Source organism: Styela clava, chromosome 2, assembly GCF_964204865.1.
Source record: "Styela clava chromosome 2, kaStyClav1.hap1.2, whole genome shotgun sequence".
NCBI lineage: Eukaryota > Metazoa > Chordata > Ascidiacea > Stolidobranchia > Styelidae > Styela > Styela clava.
This window is the reverse complement of record NC_135251.1, coordinates 6,454,369-6,471,437: the sequence shown is the minus strand read 5'-3', so window position 1 is coordinate 6,471,437 and position 17,069 is coordinate 6,454,369. Positions and strand designations below refer to the sequence as shown.

At 35.1% G+C, this 17,069-nt stretch overlaps 1 protein-coding gene across 4 annotated transcripts in view; it reads left to right on the top strand.

Annotated features, from left to right (window-relative positions):
- The window catches only part of LOC120336894 (receptor-type tyrosine-protein phosphatase F-like), a 68,957-nt gene that overhangs the window by 32,393 nt on the left and 19,495 nt on the right, over nt 1-17,069 (top strand). Inside the window, exons 1-11 of one of the 4 annotated variants that reach the window (XM_078109833.1) lie at nt 3,629-3,794; nt 4,808-4,970; nt 5,173-5,277; nt 5,830-5,945; nt 6,541-6,828; nt 8,208-8,510; nt 9,703-9,811; nt 12,025-12,142; nt 12,533-12,709; nt 13,404-13,620; nt 15,275-15,377. In XM_078109833.1, coding sequence (XP_077965959.1) covers nt 3,701-3,794; nt 4,808-4,970; nt 5,173-5,277; nt 5,830-5,945; nt 6,541-6,828; nt 8,208-8,510; nt 9,703-9,811; nt 12,025-12,142; nt 12,533-12,709; nt 13,404-13,620; nt 15,275-15,377 — 1,793 coding nt within the window. In that variant the 5' untranslated portion in view covers nt 3,629-3,700. Of the gene's footprint in view, nt 1-3,628; nt 3,795-4,807; nt 4,971-5,172; nt 5,278-5,829; nt 5,946-6,540; nt 6,829-8,207; nt 8,511-9,702; nt 9,812-12,024; nt 12,143-12,532; nt 12,710-13,403; nt 13,621-15,274; nt 15,378-17,069 lie in introns of those variants that run through there. The other 3 variants (XM_078109836.1, XM_078109834.1, XM_078109835.1) reach the window with 3 other exon arrangements.

The window sequence follows — 17,069 nt, the reverse complement described above, 5'->3', positions numbered from 1 at the left end:
GAACTGTGACTAAGAGATTCCTGAGCTCTCTAAGTGTTACTAGTAAGTCAGTGCGCTTACGAGACGCTGCAGTATTATACAATGTGTATCATTCGATTGGTAAAATAAAGAATAGGGTTTCTCATATTTATCCTGAAAATAGAAATGCTGAAAAGTGAGCAATGACGGCTACAACAATTGATGCCTAGATACGAAGTAGTAATTTTTCACGAACTTTTACGCGGCCACCTAATGTACACAGAGTGAGTGATAGTAAAAAAGGTTTGATGGTCTATCCTGAGTTAGAATGCTGAGTTGGAATGAGTATGAGAAGGTTTATGATAAAGTTTGAAGTGGGTAACGTAACCGACAGTCAGCGTAAAAGATACCATCATGTTTCAGAAACATAATATCATATTGGTATTTCGAACCTGCTGCAGAACAGGCATAAAATGCATTGTGATAGAATAGTACTTAATGCAATGGGGAAGCGTTACTTGCAAGTCATATTTTGTATATCTGAGTTAATTCAATCAATAATAACACGGAGGTCACGATGTCGGCCGTCGGGGATCAATTGAACCCGCATTCCTGGCTAGATTTCTACTGAGTACACATAATTTACACCTATTGTACACGGAATAGGCCTTTGAATCGTTCTTTTATTATCTGGTTGTTGTTCTTGTTCTTCATTTTAGACTTTTCTTTCTATCGATATGAAGAATCGCCTTTTTTCAATTCTTGGACCAATTGCTTTGAAATTTTCAGTGGTTGAATATAATATTTTTTGCTAGAAGGCTATAACTTTTACATGTTTCAAAAAATTTTGTGGGGTCCATAGAAATCATTTTCGTGTGCAACGACGTAATCAAAATTGAATATTGCGCAGGAGGTTCCCCGATCGCAATTTCATGGATAAAGTGTGTAGTCAACTTCCTAAGAAACGCGAAAACAATATTCCACAAACGACATATTATTTTGTTAACATTTATGGTATATTCTTTAAACAAGCCTATACCCCAACAAACAATTGTAATAGAATGAGTAACAATTGTAATAGTTGACCGAAAACGGATGGCGATTCAAGTTGTACTTATTAACGACGTTATATACTGCAATATTTTCCGACTTTCGAACATAACTTCGATTTCAGACACGACAAAATAAAGTAATTGTGGCGAATGTCTGTATAATTGGCGTTAATTGTATTAAATGTATTTGTTCGTGAGACCGTTCTATTCCTATACGTCTGTATAAAATATAAGATTTTAGATATAGTGAATGAATGAGCAAACTTAATGACAAAATATTGGTGACTGAATTGCTTCTGTTGTGATCCTGTTTCAATTTCGCTATTAAAAAGATTTACCAGCGCTCGTTACGATATTACGTGAAAAAATACTGATTAGGAAAATTGTTTCTTGAGTTGCTTGGTGAGAAGGTTCTCAACGCGAGAATCGTATAAATAAACCTTTTCCCGTGTCATTCAGGTTCGTTAATTTGTTTAAAAGGTAATAAGAGTTGATCAGGTTCAACAAAAGGTGACAAACAAATCATCAAACTGCGCACAATACAAAACAATATTGCAGTCATTGGCTCAATATAACATGACGTTAATCGAAACTCGGACCTGTTCATGCCGGTTGTTGTGTCGCAATATTCATATCTAAAATTTTCTGAGACAAGAACAAGAACATAGTGATATTACGTCAGACGTGAGTGTAGCTTTGTGGTATTGGGGAAGAACTCCAAACTTGAGGAGTCAACAATTAAATTTCCATCTGGTTCGAAAATAATGATTTAATGTATTGTGGACACGAAATGCATAAATGGATATTTTTGCTCAATTTTTGTTGCTGGGATATTTCCATTTTTCAAACTAACAGAACAAATTTTTAGAACTCAGAAATAATTGAAGTAGTTGTAAGATTTTTACATGTATTTTTTCTTGGGTCCTACGAAACCCGATATTTCATCCAAAATGTTGGTGCTTTTTTCAATTTTCTGAAAACGTTTCATATAATATATGGGAACTCATTTGTTTCACGACATATATTTGAGATTTGCCCTTTTAAGGTACTTTCGGTGGTCAATATTATTCAGACTTATTACGTCAACACCAATCGCACCAGCACGAAGCCCACAATTGTAAGATTATTGAAAGGCAATGATGATGTAATATTTTATCTACCGTCAATACTCAATATGGAGGATAAAATAATTGTTCAATGTAAACAAAAACCGGACGTGAAAATGTCTTATCTGCGCTTACTAAAGACATAACCTGCTATACTAAATTACAACCCCCACTCCAATAAAAACAATGAATGCATCGTGGATATAATAATAAAAATAATATGCTTATCCACTTACAGACGTCAGTCGCAATAAACATTAAATTACTCATCATGAAGTCGGCGGAAGAACTGTGACTAAGAGATTCCTGAGCTCTCTAAGTGTTACTAGTAAGTCAGTGCGCTTACGAGACGCTGCAGTATTATACAATGTGTATCATTCGATTGGTAAAATAAAGAATAGGGTTTCTCATATTTATCCTGAAAATAGAAATGCTGAAAAGTGAGCAATGACGGCTACAACAATTGATGCCTAGATACGAAGTAGTAATTTTTCACGAACTTTTACGCGGCCACCTAATGTACACAGAGTGAGTGATAGTAAAAAAGGTTTGATGGTCTATCCTGAGTTAGAATGCTGAGTTGGAATGAGTATGAGAAGGTTTATGATAAAGTTTGAAGTGGGTAACGTAACCGACAGTCAGCGTAAAAGATACCATCATGTTTCAGAAACATAATATCATATTGGTATTTCGAACCTGCTGCAGAACAGGCATAAAATGCATTGTGATAGAATAGTACTTAATGCAATGGGGAAGCGTTACTTGCAAGTCATATTTTGTATATCTGAGTTAATTCAATCAATAATAACACGGAGGTCACGATGTCGGCCGTCGGGGATCAATTGAACCCGCATTCCTGGCTAGATTTCTACTGAGTACACATAATTTACACCTATTGTACACGGAATAGGCCTTTGAATCGTTCTTTTATTATCTGGTTGTTGTTCTTGTTCTTCATTTTAGACTTTTCTTTCTATCGATATGAAGAATCGCCTTTTTTCAATTCTTGGACCAATTGCTTTGAAATTTTCAGTGGTTGAATATAATATTTTTTGCTAGAAGGCTATAACTTTTACATGTTTCAAAAAATTTTGTGGGGTCCATAGAAATCATTTTCGTGTGCAACGACGTAATCAAAATTGAATATTGCGCAGGAGGTTCCCCGATCGCAATTTCATGGATAAAGTGTGTAGTCAACTTCCTAAGAAACGCGAAAACAATATTCCACAAACGACATATTATTTTGTTAACATTTATGGTATATTCTTTAAACAAGCCTATACCCCAACAAACAATTGTAATAGAATGCCGTGAAAAGAAAATATCTTGCAACAAAATGATGTTTCTAATGAGTAAGCATATGGAGTGGGATTCGTGGTACGCTCTTGGTTAGGATAGAAATAAAACTTTAGGCATATGGTTAGAATAGGTACATAAAATAAAAACATGTGGCAAAAATTTTGGTTTGCATCAACCAGTTTTACTCAATCGTCTTAATGCAAAATAATTTCTTTTTTATCAGTTAACAAATTACATATACACGATGAATAATAAATAACAGTTTCATAATTATTGAGCAAATGAATGACAACAATGAATTTGATTTCACCTGGATATATTTTACTCGGCCTGCTTTATTTGACTTTACAAAGTGAAAATATCTCTGTCAGAGCGCAAGGTTGGTGCTTTGTCGTTATCTTTTTCAATAATAATACAGCGAAGTTGTGCTTACTCAAAATAATTTTACACACGTAGTCACTATGACGCACTGAGTTTGTTGAGAAAGCAGTCGTGAAATTTAAAACTGATTAAAAACATTGATTAGTCATTTGCAAGCTATCAATGCAAACATGGTTCGAGAGATGATAAAAGGGTGACGCCACCGACGGTACTGAACTATAACAAACTTTCAATATTAAAAAATACATTTATTCAAAGGCCCTTTATCACGACGCGTTAATCCTACAAAAACAAACTTGATTGTCGCAAAATATCGTTCAAGCAAGAGTGCATTTACTTGATGTGCATTCTTCAACACCTCACACTCCAGTGGAAAGCTTTTGTGCAAAATTTGATTGAGTGAAAGACACCAATCTATTACTCAGTAGGCTACAAGTGGGATGTCAACTAAACTTACGCGACCACGTGGTTAAAGGATGCCACATTCTATTTCAAAAAAGCATTAAGTGCATCGTCAATTAGGAAATAAGCAATGCAATTTCAGTTCTATTACAAAACTGGAAACCGAAAACAAAACACCAGCATATAATGCAGAACGTGTTGAAGTAAACTTACATGGGCGAACGAAAATTTGCGTCTTATAGTTGAATCCGTCAAAACGTACGAGATAGTTGGGATTGTTACAGGGTTATGGGTGATGAAAACGACTCCACAACTTGATTGGATATTAGCTTATTGTATTTTTATGATAAGATCTCTTGATTGACGTTGCACACGTTACAATCAATACTAGTATCTCGAATCAAAGATCTCCGAACGTGTTGGGACGGTAACTCTCAACACGATTCTAGGTTGGATAGGGAATTAAACATAGTGGATAAACATAATTTAACCCGAATACTATAGTATTAACCGTTTCTGACGTTGCTCAACTTCCTGAATCAGACGGGCTTATTTGAAGCAAGATTTAATGGTTCTCACTGTTAACCTCATTATATATATTTGTCACAGCGCCAGCAACAACTATGAAAACTGAGGATGGATACTTACTTGAAAGATTCGATATGGGGATTAATGGCCAGGGTACAGCAGAGCAAAAATGCAGCCAACGTAAAGCATGGCTAGTGAATATAAAAAACAGCAATATGCAAGACAAAGTTAATGCTCTTCTCGGGTAATTTATATATTCATTGTACTCTGTTGAATATCCTTGGTCAATTCCTGAAAAAATATAGGCTCAAATTTATAACCCATGGCTACCTTCTACTTATGCGGCATTTGTGAGTTTCATAAGCATATGAAAACTAACGTCTACCTACTACATGGAGTGACATCTCTTCTGATACTATTAAGCTTGATAAATTTGTTTGCTACAGTAACGCAATTGCAAACAATCCCAACGACAATTACTTTATTGGACTCGAGAAAAGTTTTGCATATTGGAGATGGTCCGATGGAGTTCGTGCTTCCTTTATGAACTGGTAAGCTGCTAGTGAATGATAAGATAGGAGCAGTAATATCCTCACCATCTCATGGATAACTTATTGACCACCAAACGCGTCCGTTGACACAAAGCACGTTTTAGTAAAAAAAAACAGTAGTCTATCCAAATAGTAGAAGTAGTCCGACTGTCCGAGTCACATACGAATAAAAATCAATAACAAGTCTTCTATGAGAAGAAGTTCATAAAATTTTGACACGAAAAATGATGAAGGGAGCAACGTAAAGTATTATCAAGGGGGCGTGAGACGAAATCATAGCAAAAATGGCAGATATTCACATGTTTCTTTATGCGATGAACGAACCAAACTGACATTGCATTTAAAAGATATTTTGTACTCTTTGTGGAAAAATTCAATATCTGTGATACGTTTCATTTATGACTGAAATATAACTGAAATTGGCTACAAAAATATAGGACAATTTTTCCCGATCACATTTGAAACCAGAATTTTCTGTAGGTAAATGTGGATTACTTGTAAATTTTCATACCAGAACAGTCTGACGCTGTCCTCGTTTAATAATTTACACAGGACAGCGGGTGAAGGTAACGATGGCGGTCAGAATACGTGTGTATCTATTAACTACTTTGACGGAACATGGACAGACATTGCATGTATCGCATACAGGCGGTATATCTGCCAGTCAGGTAAGAAAAGTCTAATTAGTAATCAGTTTTTTTTACTCAGGTGAAAATATGAAAAATGTAAGACTATGTTATATGAAGAATATGTATGGCTAGCTTCGCTGTAAAAAAGACGTTATTTGTCCAACTTCGAAAGATCCATGTTTTGATTTAAAATTTGTTTTAACTAATTTCTGCAATATCCAAACTTTACTATGAAGTTCCAACTAGTTTAAATCATATTTTGTTCAAATAAAGTAAACACTTGCAATCGATATGCCTATATTGACAACTTATTTCTCGCGAGGCAAACGCTCAAAACACAAGCAATTGTAGACACTTCACTGCCGTCGATGCATTTAATCTGTACCACGCAAAATAATGTTGGACAGCAAATAAATTTAAACACTTGGTATTGAACTATTAGTATTTATTACAAGTGCTCTAAAGCTAACACAAATAGACAGAAAAGATTGTATGAGCCACATTTCTTCATTTTTCAAGTATCTTCATAGCAAGTATCAAAAAGTTGATTTTATTCAGTATGAGTCATTTACTAGAAATAGTAACAGCATCACCTTAGTATAATACCTTCAAAGCTTTTTTATTATTGTTTCAGAACTTCTCACTATCACACTGACAAATCAAGTAATAGTGGTAGTACATGGTAATACGGCATCTATCAATATTGCAACAAGGAGCTCTGATGGGGCTGTGATAATGAAAGTGTTCAAACTCCCGGATCGAACAAATGCAATTTTCAGTGTGAATAATATACCCAGTTCTTACGCCTATACTACTCCCCCAATCAACGACTTACAATACGTTGAATATGAATTTGTTGTAACGCCTGTTGACCTGTCGAGATCTTATACGAGATCGACGACAGTTCGAATAAATGTACACTGTAAGTTAATTTTTATTATACAAAAACTAGATATGCAAATATTGATAAAATCGGATTTTCAGTTTCTATGATTCTGATGTTGTCATGATAATATTGTAGTGCAAGTTTCCTCTATACGAGCATGCTGATTGGTAAGAAATTTTATGATTTTAGAATAGGCGGCCTTGACATATAGCGTACCTTCTTCATTTATTTTGAAATTTTCTTCTTTTAAATTCCTTTATTTTCTCAAATATTGATCGTGCGCTTCATAGATTGCGCCGGTGCGATGCTTTGTTGTCATTTGTCAACACTTAAAATCAGTACCGGTACTATTGTATTATAAACAAACCGCCGTTCGCGCTTGTCTTGCGCTAGGTGCGCCTGATTTACTGACAAAACTCCAATCTGAGCAAAATATTAACGGTGAGCCTTATGGTCCGTAAATTACGGTACTGAGAATAAATATAAATCACATGATTTATTTTGCCGGAAGCTAATACAAAAATCGAATTTTGCGCTAATGAAGACCTTTTGATCGACATAACAACATAATATATAGATAGTTTGCCAGTCATTCCCTTTGATACGAAAAGGAATGATGTCATGATATTTACGTGACGTGTTCCGGAAATTCTTTCCTCACAAGCAATCGCTTACAGGTCATCGGGGTTTTTGACTTACATAACCATTCTCTGATTACGAGATTTATGTTTTTAGAGGGATATATCGTATTTCTTGTATTTATATTCATAACCAGGGTTTTAGGTTCGATTTTTTTTTTTAATAAATATTTCTGATATCTCAAACAAAGGGGTTTTTACAGTCCTTATTCTAGTGAGTCAAGGCAAACCTAATAATTCATCTGACCTGCGTTTTGCCAAGGTTTCGGATGCCTATACAGAATTTTAACATTTTTCTTAGGATGCTTAAAACGACACGATACTGCCTTTCTTTACTGGTAATATAGTGGCCACTGATAAGTGATATTCGATATCACTGATGGAGTATTTCGCATTATTAGTTATGGTTTACTACTTTTAAAGCGCCTAAACCAATATTCTCAAATGAAAATAAATCTACCTTTATAAACATCAGATTGCAAAAACGATACAAGAGAAAGTGAAAATTTTCTGGTGGTATCTGATTTGGTGGTATTTGCTGATGAAAAAATCAAGCAAATATTCTGATGATCGGTAAAGGTTTCACGGCGCAGCCTTGAAACAATAATATTATTATCAATTGGGAATCTGTAAATGGGAAATGACGCAAACAATACGTTTCGAAATAATTTGAATTGATTTACGGACGGACGGAAAACTCTAAAGATGAATACATTCACAGAATCGCATCTCTAACGCAAGAAACATTTTAACTAATTGTCAACCATTGTTTTGCAGATCCTGTAAACATCACCAACATATTCCCAACTGCAATCTCATCTCCTGTAACCTCTGGTCTGAATTACGTGACCTGTGAGGCATCCGGTGCGCCCTCTGCACAGGTGGTTTGGATAAGAAATGGAACGTCGGTTCCATCAAGCAGAGATAGCTCTGTATATCAATGGAAACCCACTGGAAAATCTATCCTTTATATAATGAATGCAGTATTGTCGGATACTGGGACTTATACATGTCGTGCCACCAACAATATTGGGGAACCGGCTCAGGCAACCACAGATGAAAGGGAGATTGAATTAACAGGTAAAGAACATATATTATTTCAACTCTGTTCACCGAGCGAACTTACTCGCCACCACTGGAACCCTAAAGGCGGACGATGAAATAATCCGAATTATAGACTACTTTGAACGCATATAACCCACTTACATATATTGAGGGGAAGTTAAGACGAAAGATTCAATTATCATGCTAGCGGTAAAGGCTCAATCGAACGAGTGAACCTTTGAGACTGGCGCACTCACCAAATTTAATACAAGTTCTGAATCACGCACTGAAGCTAAAGCATAGTTGTTGTTCATTCCGAATAGTAACGTGGTGTTGGCGTTTGCAAATATTTATAACATACAATGCTATTCAGAAAAAGATTTTTGTTTGCACATTTTGAAAAAACAGATCATAAATGAATTCCATAAAGTAGATTCTTATTTTCGTCAAAATTTGATGAGCGCGATGTTCTTGTTGCTAGAGCGTTTTATAGGGACTGGACTTAAAAATACATGTTTTAATATCACCAAGTATTCAATTTTATGCGTATGGAACAAATAACTAGTCAACTACTGCTATATTAAACATGGATAGGTAATGGGAACGATAGTACGTGGTTTGCCTTATGATTACGGTATCCCTTGCTATACTATCCTAAATTGCTATTTAGATTGTATGACTTCGATATAGCACTTCTTTTCTTCCTTGCTTTCTGAGCAGGCTTTCTCTAATCAATCCAATAAGGCTACGGTTCTCAACCGTAACTATTAAAAGCAAAGCGAGCAAAATTTTCCGATAATATCATTAAGAGAACTATATTACGTACAATCTGTTGAAATACACAGAATTCAATGAAAAATGATGTAACAAACTATTTATAGTAGCAGTTTTAGGGAGAAACAAACGAAACATAATACCAATTGATGATTGAAGTTCTATATATTAAAATATACAAGTCCAACCAAGCGCTGTATAATTGAAAGGTTCGAGGGGAACTGCAGGGCAGGAACCCAAATTGTATTTGCATTTAACTATATAGTTCGGCATCATATTACAAGTAAATTTGGAGAAACCTCCATACTGCGAAAAATGGAAATATGATAATATTAAAATCATTAATTCATCTAACTCATTGGTTCTCAAACGGTGGGGCGAATTCTGATAAGGGGCGGCATAAAAAAATTGAGAACCACTTATAACTAATTAATATTAAACAATCACTTTACAGTGTATGGACCACCTGTCATAATTAATGGAAAGGTAGAAGAATGCAGTGTTGGAGGAAAGGTTACGATTGAATGGAAACCTAACAATCAAACAATTGGCGTCGTCCACAGGTAACAAATTAGATGCGAAAGTGGAGCAAACCAGTTTTGATCAAAATAGGTCGTTCATGATAATGCATTGTAATTATGAATAATAACATTTTTCTCATGATTATTTTTGTCCCTATAATACAGCGTTTCCCAACGTTTCTTGGTCGCGGACTATTTTCTCACCGGCGAGAACCTTTGCGGACTCAAGGTGCGTTTATTGCAACCGTACTCTGTATAAAGCAGCAATAAAACCAAACACAACAGAAAAACCAAACACAACGAATTTCAAAATCGGAAATTCGCCGCAATTACGCATTCGTTAAAAGAGCCGACATTTTTGGTGTATAATGGATTTTTCTGTCGCACAGTATTCATTCCATGACAACGACGAGAATTTAAAATGTATTTCCATTTCAATTTAATTGTGTTCATCATGGTAACTCGCAGTTGCGTCGACTTACGACAAGATGAAAGCATTACTTTTTTAAAATTCCACTGCCATCTGCGAACATAATAATGAGAGAATATATTGCCTGAATATATTCAGCTTTGATACATATTTTTTGCAATATTGCGAATTCGTTATCTCTGTTAAATAAAAATCATACTATCTGCTATAAATTTCCAGAATGTACAACTTAATTTATTATTTTTTTAAAATATATTTGAAGTATATATATTAGTAAATCAAGAATACATATTCATCGCCTTGAAATTCTCGTGAACAACTTCTGAAGTAATCGTCGCGTATACGTCACTCGTTAAAAGAGCCGACTTTTCAATGATATTTTCTGTTGCATAAACTAATCAATCCATCCCCATGTGTGATTCTTTTAATCTGTGGTTGTGTTAACGAAATAAGAGCAATGCTACTAAGAAAATATCATGACAATCCGTGGACACAAAAATGCGTGGTAAAGTACCCGATTATATTTTGTTTTGACTCGTATTTTTGTGAATTCGACAAATCTGTGTGAATTCGACATTACTACTGTGCGTACCAATCTGGAAGCAGTAAAGCAGAGAATCCTGAAGGAAAATACCCTGGTATGTATACTACGGTAGCACCTGAAATTTTGCGATTTGCATTGTCTAGAAAAGCGTTTTTAATCGGTCGCGGACCGCTTTTCAATTTAGAAAGTTTGGGTTGCCACCATTTACACCTACCAGAAATTTTTTTCATTCCTCGTTGTTCGAACTCGCGAGAAACACCTATTACGAATCTAACGAATCGTGTACAGACTCTTGTTTTCGTCGGAAATCCACAAGTGAGTTGTGAAATCCAATCGTTTGATTAAGCGACTCGCAAGTGACCTGTCGCGTCACATGTTACCAAATCTTCGATTAGTATATATGCTATTCTAATAGTTGAATATTCGAATATATGCCCATCCCTACTCAGTAACCAATAATTATTGACGCGATTGATGTCATGTGAATAAACTGACCTTTCATGTTTTTTTTGTAAATTCTAACGCAAATCCTAACTTGGCTGATAGTTAATTAGGTTCCGCAAAAACGTTTACGGCCCGCAGTGAATTTCTGACTCGTTGCGGACTCATTTAACCACTCTGCAGACTCATTTGAGACCGCGGACTCGGGTTGGGAAACACTGCTCTAATAACTAAACAAGACTCTGTACAAACAGTCATTGGCATATAAGAAGTTAATATATCAGGATGAGCTAGAGTGTTTGTGTTACGGCATTTCCTGCCCTAGATTAAATTACGTACATCCTGTGGAGGTGGTGGGCAAAACAAAAACTTAACGACCGCCTTTTGCTTATAAAATATTTTCTAGTTACATGTACTACGTGAAATTGCAAGTTGCCTCTAATTCTGTGTCATATCACAAGCTCAGTTACATTAAGTTATCCATTACATTAAATCATATCAAATCGGTTAATTAATGACATATACGATTATGACTAGATATTTGGATGAAAGGCTGTCGTTTGCCGTGTTTTTGGTCGACCCACATATATCCCAAAATCAATATAAAAACCGAATTCATCCATTTTCCAATTAAGTTTCATTGCGCTGAGTAAGTTGACATTAATAAAAGTTTAAAAATTCCCAAGATTTGCATCACAATTCCTCAAATTTAATTTTTAACGTTTACGTAAGGATTTGTGTCATTAAAAAAATATTATCAATAAATTTGTGAAAAAATTATATGAAAGATTTTTTTGCGATCTCTCTGCCTTTGAATGAAGCATTGTCGATTTTTTTCAGGATCTCAGCAACTCGCGAAGGTGACACTATAGCTAATTACACACAAAACATAACAGCACAGACATTTCAAACTACAATAATTGAAAAGCTTGCTCCTTATACTAACTATACCATCAAGGTAAAAATAGTGTAGACTTAGTTGTATTTATGTATATGTTATGTTTCTACAAGCACTTATTTGAGAGGTAATAACTCAACCGCCTCAAAATCGTTATTGATTGAATTAGGCTAAAAGGTTACACTTTAAAAATAGCTAGAATCATAATTGATGAAAATAAATTGTGTGACATGTTCACAAAAGTGAGAAATCGCGTTTCGTCCGATGTTTTCTCTTGAATACAAACCTTTTTTAAATAATATGAAATTCGAAACCATGCCATTGTGATATACACAGGCTTCCGGATGCTGATTCAACAGATATGTCTGCATAGAGTCATACGTAGTACCAAATTATGTAATTCTTCTTAGTGTCATAGTCTGAAAGTTGATAAACCAGATATGTTTTCAGATAACCGTTTGTCCAGATGAGTGTATAACAAAACTCCACGCACAAACAGTAATAAAAACTGGGATTGGGATACCGAATCCGGTTACCGACGCCCGAGTTGAAAAGATCTCTGATCAACAATGCAACATCACCTGGTCGTGGTTGGAGTCAATACCGAAAGCGGATACGACATTGGAGGTAATTACCAGTATTGTGGAATATCCCCAAAAATTTTGATTTTTACGAATGTAATTATGAATTCGTATATACATAGAAAATTGTTCATATTATAATAATGTCATAATCCCGTATTAAACATGATAGAATGTACATTCAACAATTAAGAGGGCACGTTATGGGAGAAATGCGCTATGGTTCCTTCATAAGTTATTGTGATCTGACATCTAGTACTACGTTATCGGTAAATTTATTTTCTACTATACATCGAGCATACAAAATTTGCAGGTGAATAGAGTCATGGCACCAAAGCACTTGCACCAAAGTCAATCAGCCAGTTTAATTCATTCTAAAAACTAAATAATGCCTGAAATACAATATGAAGCCTTCAATGCTAATATTACAAAAGAATTTTATATATAAAATTTACCGGGATGCTAAACAGAGCGATCCCGTGAACAAGAACAAATGAAAATTAGATAATTTAAGAATGAATTAAATAAAAATACCCTCATAAACTCTTCATATATATATATTGTCGATTCTAATGCCAATCGGCTTCTACTTTTGAACCTTTAGTAACTATAAGTCAGTTTCTGTGTGCGATATTTCTATCGTATCAGTTATCTCTTGACGCTTATTATAAAAGCTGCCTAACTTACTTCAAGTTAACTTGTTTTAGGTAGTCTATGCATTCAAAACATTTTTTTTAAAGGTTGACGAAGAAGCTAAACTTGTCCAACTGTCCCCAAGTTTAACGCAACAAATACTTAGCACAAACTATACATACAAAGCAACAGAGTTGGATTCTTACCGTGTTCAAGTTAAAACGAAGCCAAATCGTAATTACACTTTCTACGTTAAAGCAAAGAGTTGTGCTGGTGGAAGCAATAGAGTAGCAGCTGTTGGGAAATGTGTCACAGATGTAGCAGGTAAAATTAGTTATTTATGATAATGAAATTGCACAAACCTTGCAGACTTAAACGATTTTCCTTGTTGTCCCCTGTCGCTAAAATATTTGCATCTCCTGATAATTCCAAGCAAGTTTTGTTAACGGGGCTTGCTTGTCGAATACCGTTTACGCCATGAACTGTTAAGTCTAAGCTCAAAGCCCGAATCTAAAAAATTATTTGTATTATAAAGAATACTGGAAATAAATAATTAAATTAATACAGTTAAATCATAAATATCTTTATGCAAACTTTACTTAGAGCAATATCCCGTGTACTGACTCACAAGTAAAGTAGCCCCGCTTTTGGTCAAAGTGACCGAGGGATAATAAAATAAGAATAACTACTGAAATCACATGGAATCAAAGTAGTACAAATCACGCCAGTAAATGCTTAACGGCGCAAGACTTGGAGCAAGTCAAGTAAATACAATCAGGAAGGGGGCTACTAGGCAATAGTACTTTCACACTACTGTTATATTAAGACTGTAATGAAGTACGGCCTGTTTTCCCTCACCGCAACACGTGGTCATGTATTGGAGACCTGCAGTCAACTCACGTAGTAGGGAGAAGTGTAATATTCTTATTTACAATAGTTATCCCAAGAGCAAATTTTGTTTACCTATAACTGAAAATACCTGTCCTAATCATACGACAAACTATGGCCGTGATTAATAATAATCTTGGATATAAATACATATTTTGATTTTATTAATTTAGGTTGAATTAAATATTTTGGAGCACATCGCGAAATAGAGCTTAGGCCACTTCAATCATATACACAGATAAATAGGAAACCAAATAAGGAACAGCCCTGTCCCCCTGTTAGAATTAGATTATACTAATCATCTGCACAACTCAATCAAACTCTCGCTAACTTGACTACTGCAGCTGCAGCCTGCAACCCGTCGATAGTGGCTCCCCCCACTGAAATGCATTGTTTACACCAATTGACCCCATGGACCGCGACTGCCGTATTGATTTGTCACAATTTTTCGTGTCAAGTACTGATGAAAGTTAAAATTGCTCAGTTAATCTGTATTTAGTGAAACTATCAGAGATTAACGGGACATAGATTAAGAATTTTCAAATTAGTGTACATAGCTATGTGCAGTATTATGACTGTTTTAACTAATACTGCTGTATACTAAACCTAAACCGTTTCTTTATTGAGGCGCAGTCGATAAATATTCGAAATAAAAAAACATCTATCGGCCAGTGGATCTCTAACTGTTTAAGCTGCGCCCCATCACAAAAGCACTTAAAAAATAACTAGTTAACAATAGTAAGGCGGAAGTATGTTTTATTGGAAAAACACGTTGAAAATACGTGGATGGAACGTAAATATCCAAAATAAAAAATGTAAATATCCAAATTGAGGCAGGCAAAATCAAATCTAACAAACATTATTATTTAGCTCCGAACTTTCTCAAACATTGTCTACGCCCCCTTGTGGTGGGGAGCATGCCGTTTGATAACCACTGAGTCTACCTAATTGATTTCTCAACTTTGATCAAATGCATAAAATTATTTGATTAAATACACAACAATGACTTCCACAAAATATACTTTAGGTATTGATTAACCAATAGCAGCGTTGTCTTGTTTTTTCTAATATCACTCGTTTTTCTTTGTAGCTCCAGAAAATGTTCCCCCACCTTCAACGATTCCACCAACAGGAAATTCGCAAACGCGAACAATACAAATTACTATGCCAGACGAGACCAACGGCCCAATTAGGTAAGGCGCAAGGGTGGGTAATTACTTTCCTGAGTGGGTTACAAATAATAACCTTGGTTACTAGGCCGAAGACTCAAAACTCAATATGAAAAACTATGAATAAAACAGTTCATTTGAAACAGCCTTGGCGTTTATAAAACTATAATAAGCACAATTCAACAATTGTAGTCAATATGACGTTATTTTCATTAATATTTTCAAAATTCATATCAATGAAAACTATAGTGGTAATTTCAGACACAAGTAGGCCGAATGAAACACTTCGATGGGCCGGATCCGGCTCGAAGGCCGTAATTTGCCCACCACTGGGTAAGAGGTTCCAAATCCTACCAGAATACATTCATTCTAATCCAGGGAAAAAATTTTAAACCACGGGGAATGATTTCCAGAGGAGGAACTTAAGTTCTTTGTGGAGGAGGGTTGCTTTTAATATTGTGTTGTAATATTACCAGATTAATTTTTGATATGAATCATTGACAATTATTATTATCTAGACCCCATTTCATGCTCATGCAAGCCTATGCAATGCTCATACCAAATGTCAGTAGGTATATGTCGGTTTTTGATGAACTGTGAGGGATGCACTAATCAATATATATCGTTACATTAGTGTACATATCTCAATATCAAAGTGCTTTGATAACATATTAGTTTTTGTACGGAATAAAAAGCATGCAAGCCTGTATCATAATGGAAATTTATTAATTGTGGGTGCGTTAGAAGGAATAAAGTAACTTTAAATGAACTGTGGGATATGCACCAGTCATGGTATATTGTTATGTTAGTGTAAGTCTATCATTATCAAAATGTTTTGATGGCATATTTACATATGTTTTTATACCGATGCTATTTCCGGTCACTTAACACTTGGTAAAATTAATCACACACTCTCTCTCTGTGTGTGTGTGTGTGGCGGAAGATAATCAACTAATAAAGCCAAACGTCAATTATTATGCTAACGGTGTCTAACGACTGTGCAGTGTATTAATTTGCGTATTGTGCTATGGGTTTGACGTCAAATGTATATATCACTCGTGTGATATTTTAGATAGGTCTATTCTGTTGTTTGCTTAGGTTTAGCGTAATGTGTGTATACCTATTTCGTGGGTAAGACCTAGCATGCGGGGACAAATATGTAACACTTTATTGTTCGTATTTCCACAACATGTAATATTAAATTCTTGCCCAACATACCACATTTTTTAGAGTATTTCATCGTATTCATTTCACGTGTATTTGTGTACTATCATAAGCATAAATCCCGCATTGTGTTTTTCACATGTATTATATTTTTTACATGGTACATTCATGTATAAGGTTACCATGTTTTTGTGACCTCAAAGCGGGCGCATCCAAAGTCCAAAGACGATAGCTGTGATATTTTAACGTTATCGATTTTAAATTCGGTGCCTACATTTAAAACCATCTGTTTTCATCTGGCTGTTTTTATTGACCATATTGTCAAAGAGAGTTCGTGCGCTGTTTGTCTAAATATCGGTTTCAGTTTGAAAATTAGAAATGAATTTACGTTAACGTTAAGCACCCTTCTGGCGTACGGGGCTTACAAGTAACAAATTGTAAAAATTAAAACAACGAAACTGTCAAATCACGCATCTACATTCCGTAACTACATTCTGTACGGTACAAAGCAAAAACAATATTGACAACAGTTCCTTCCTTCCAACAGCAACT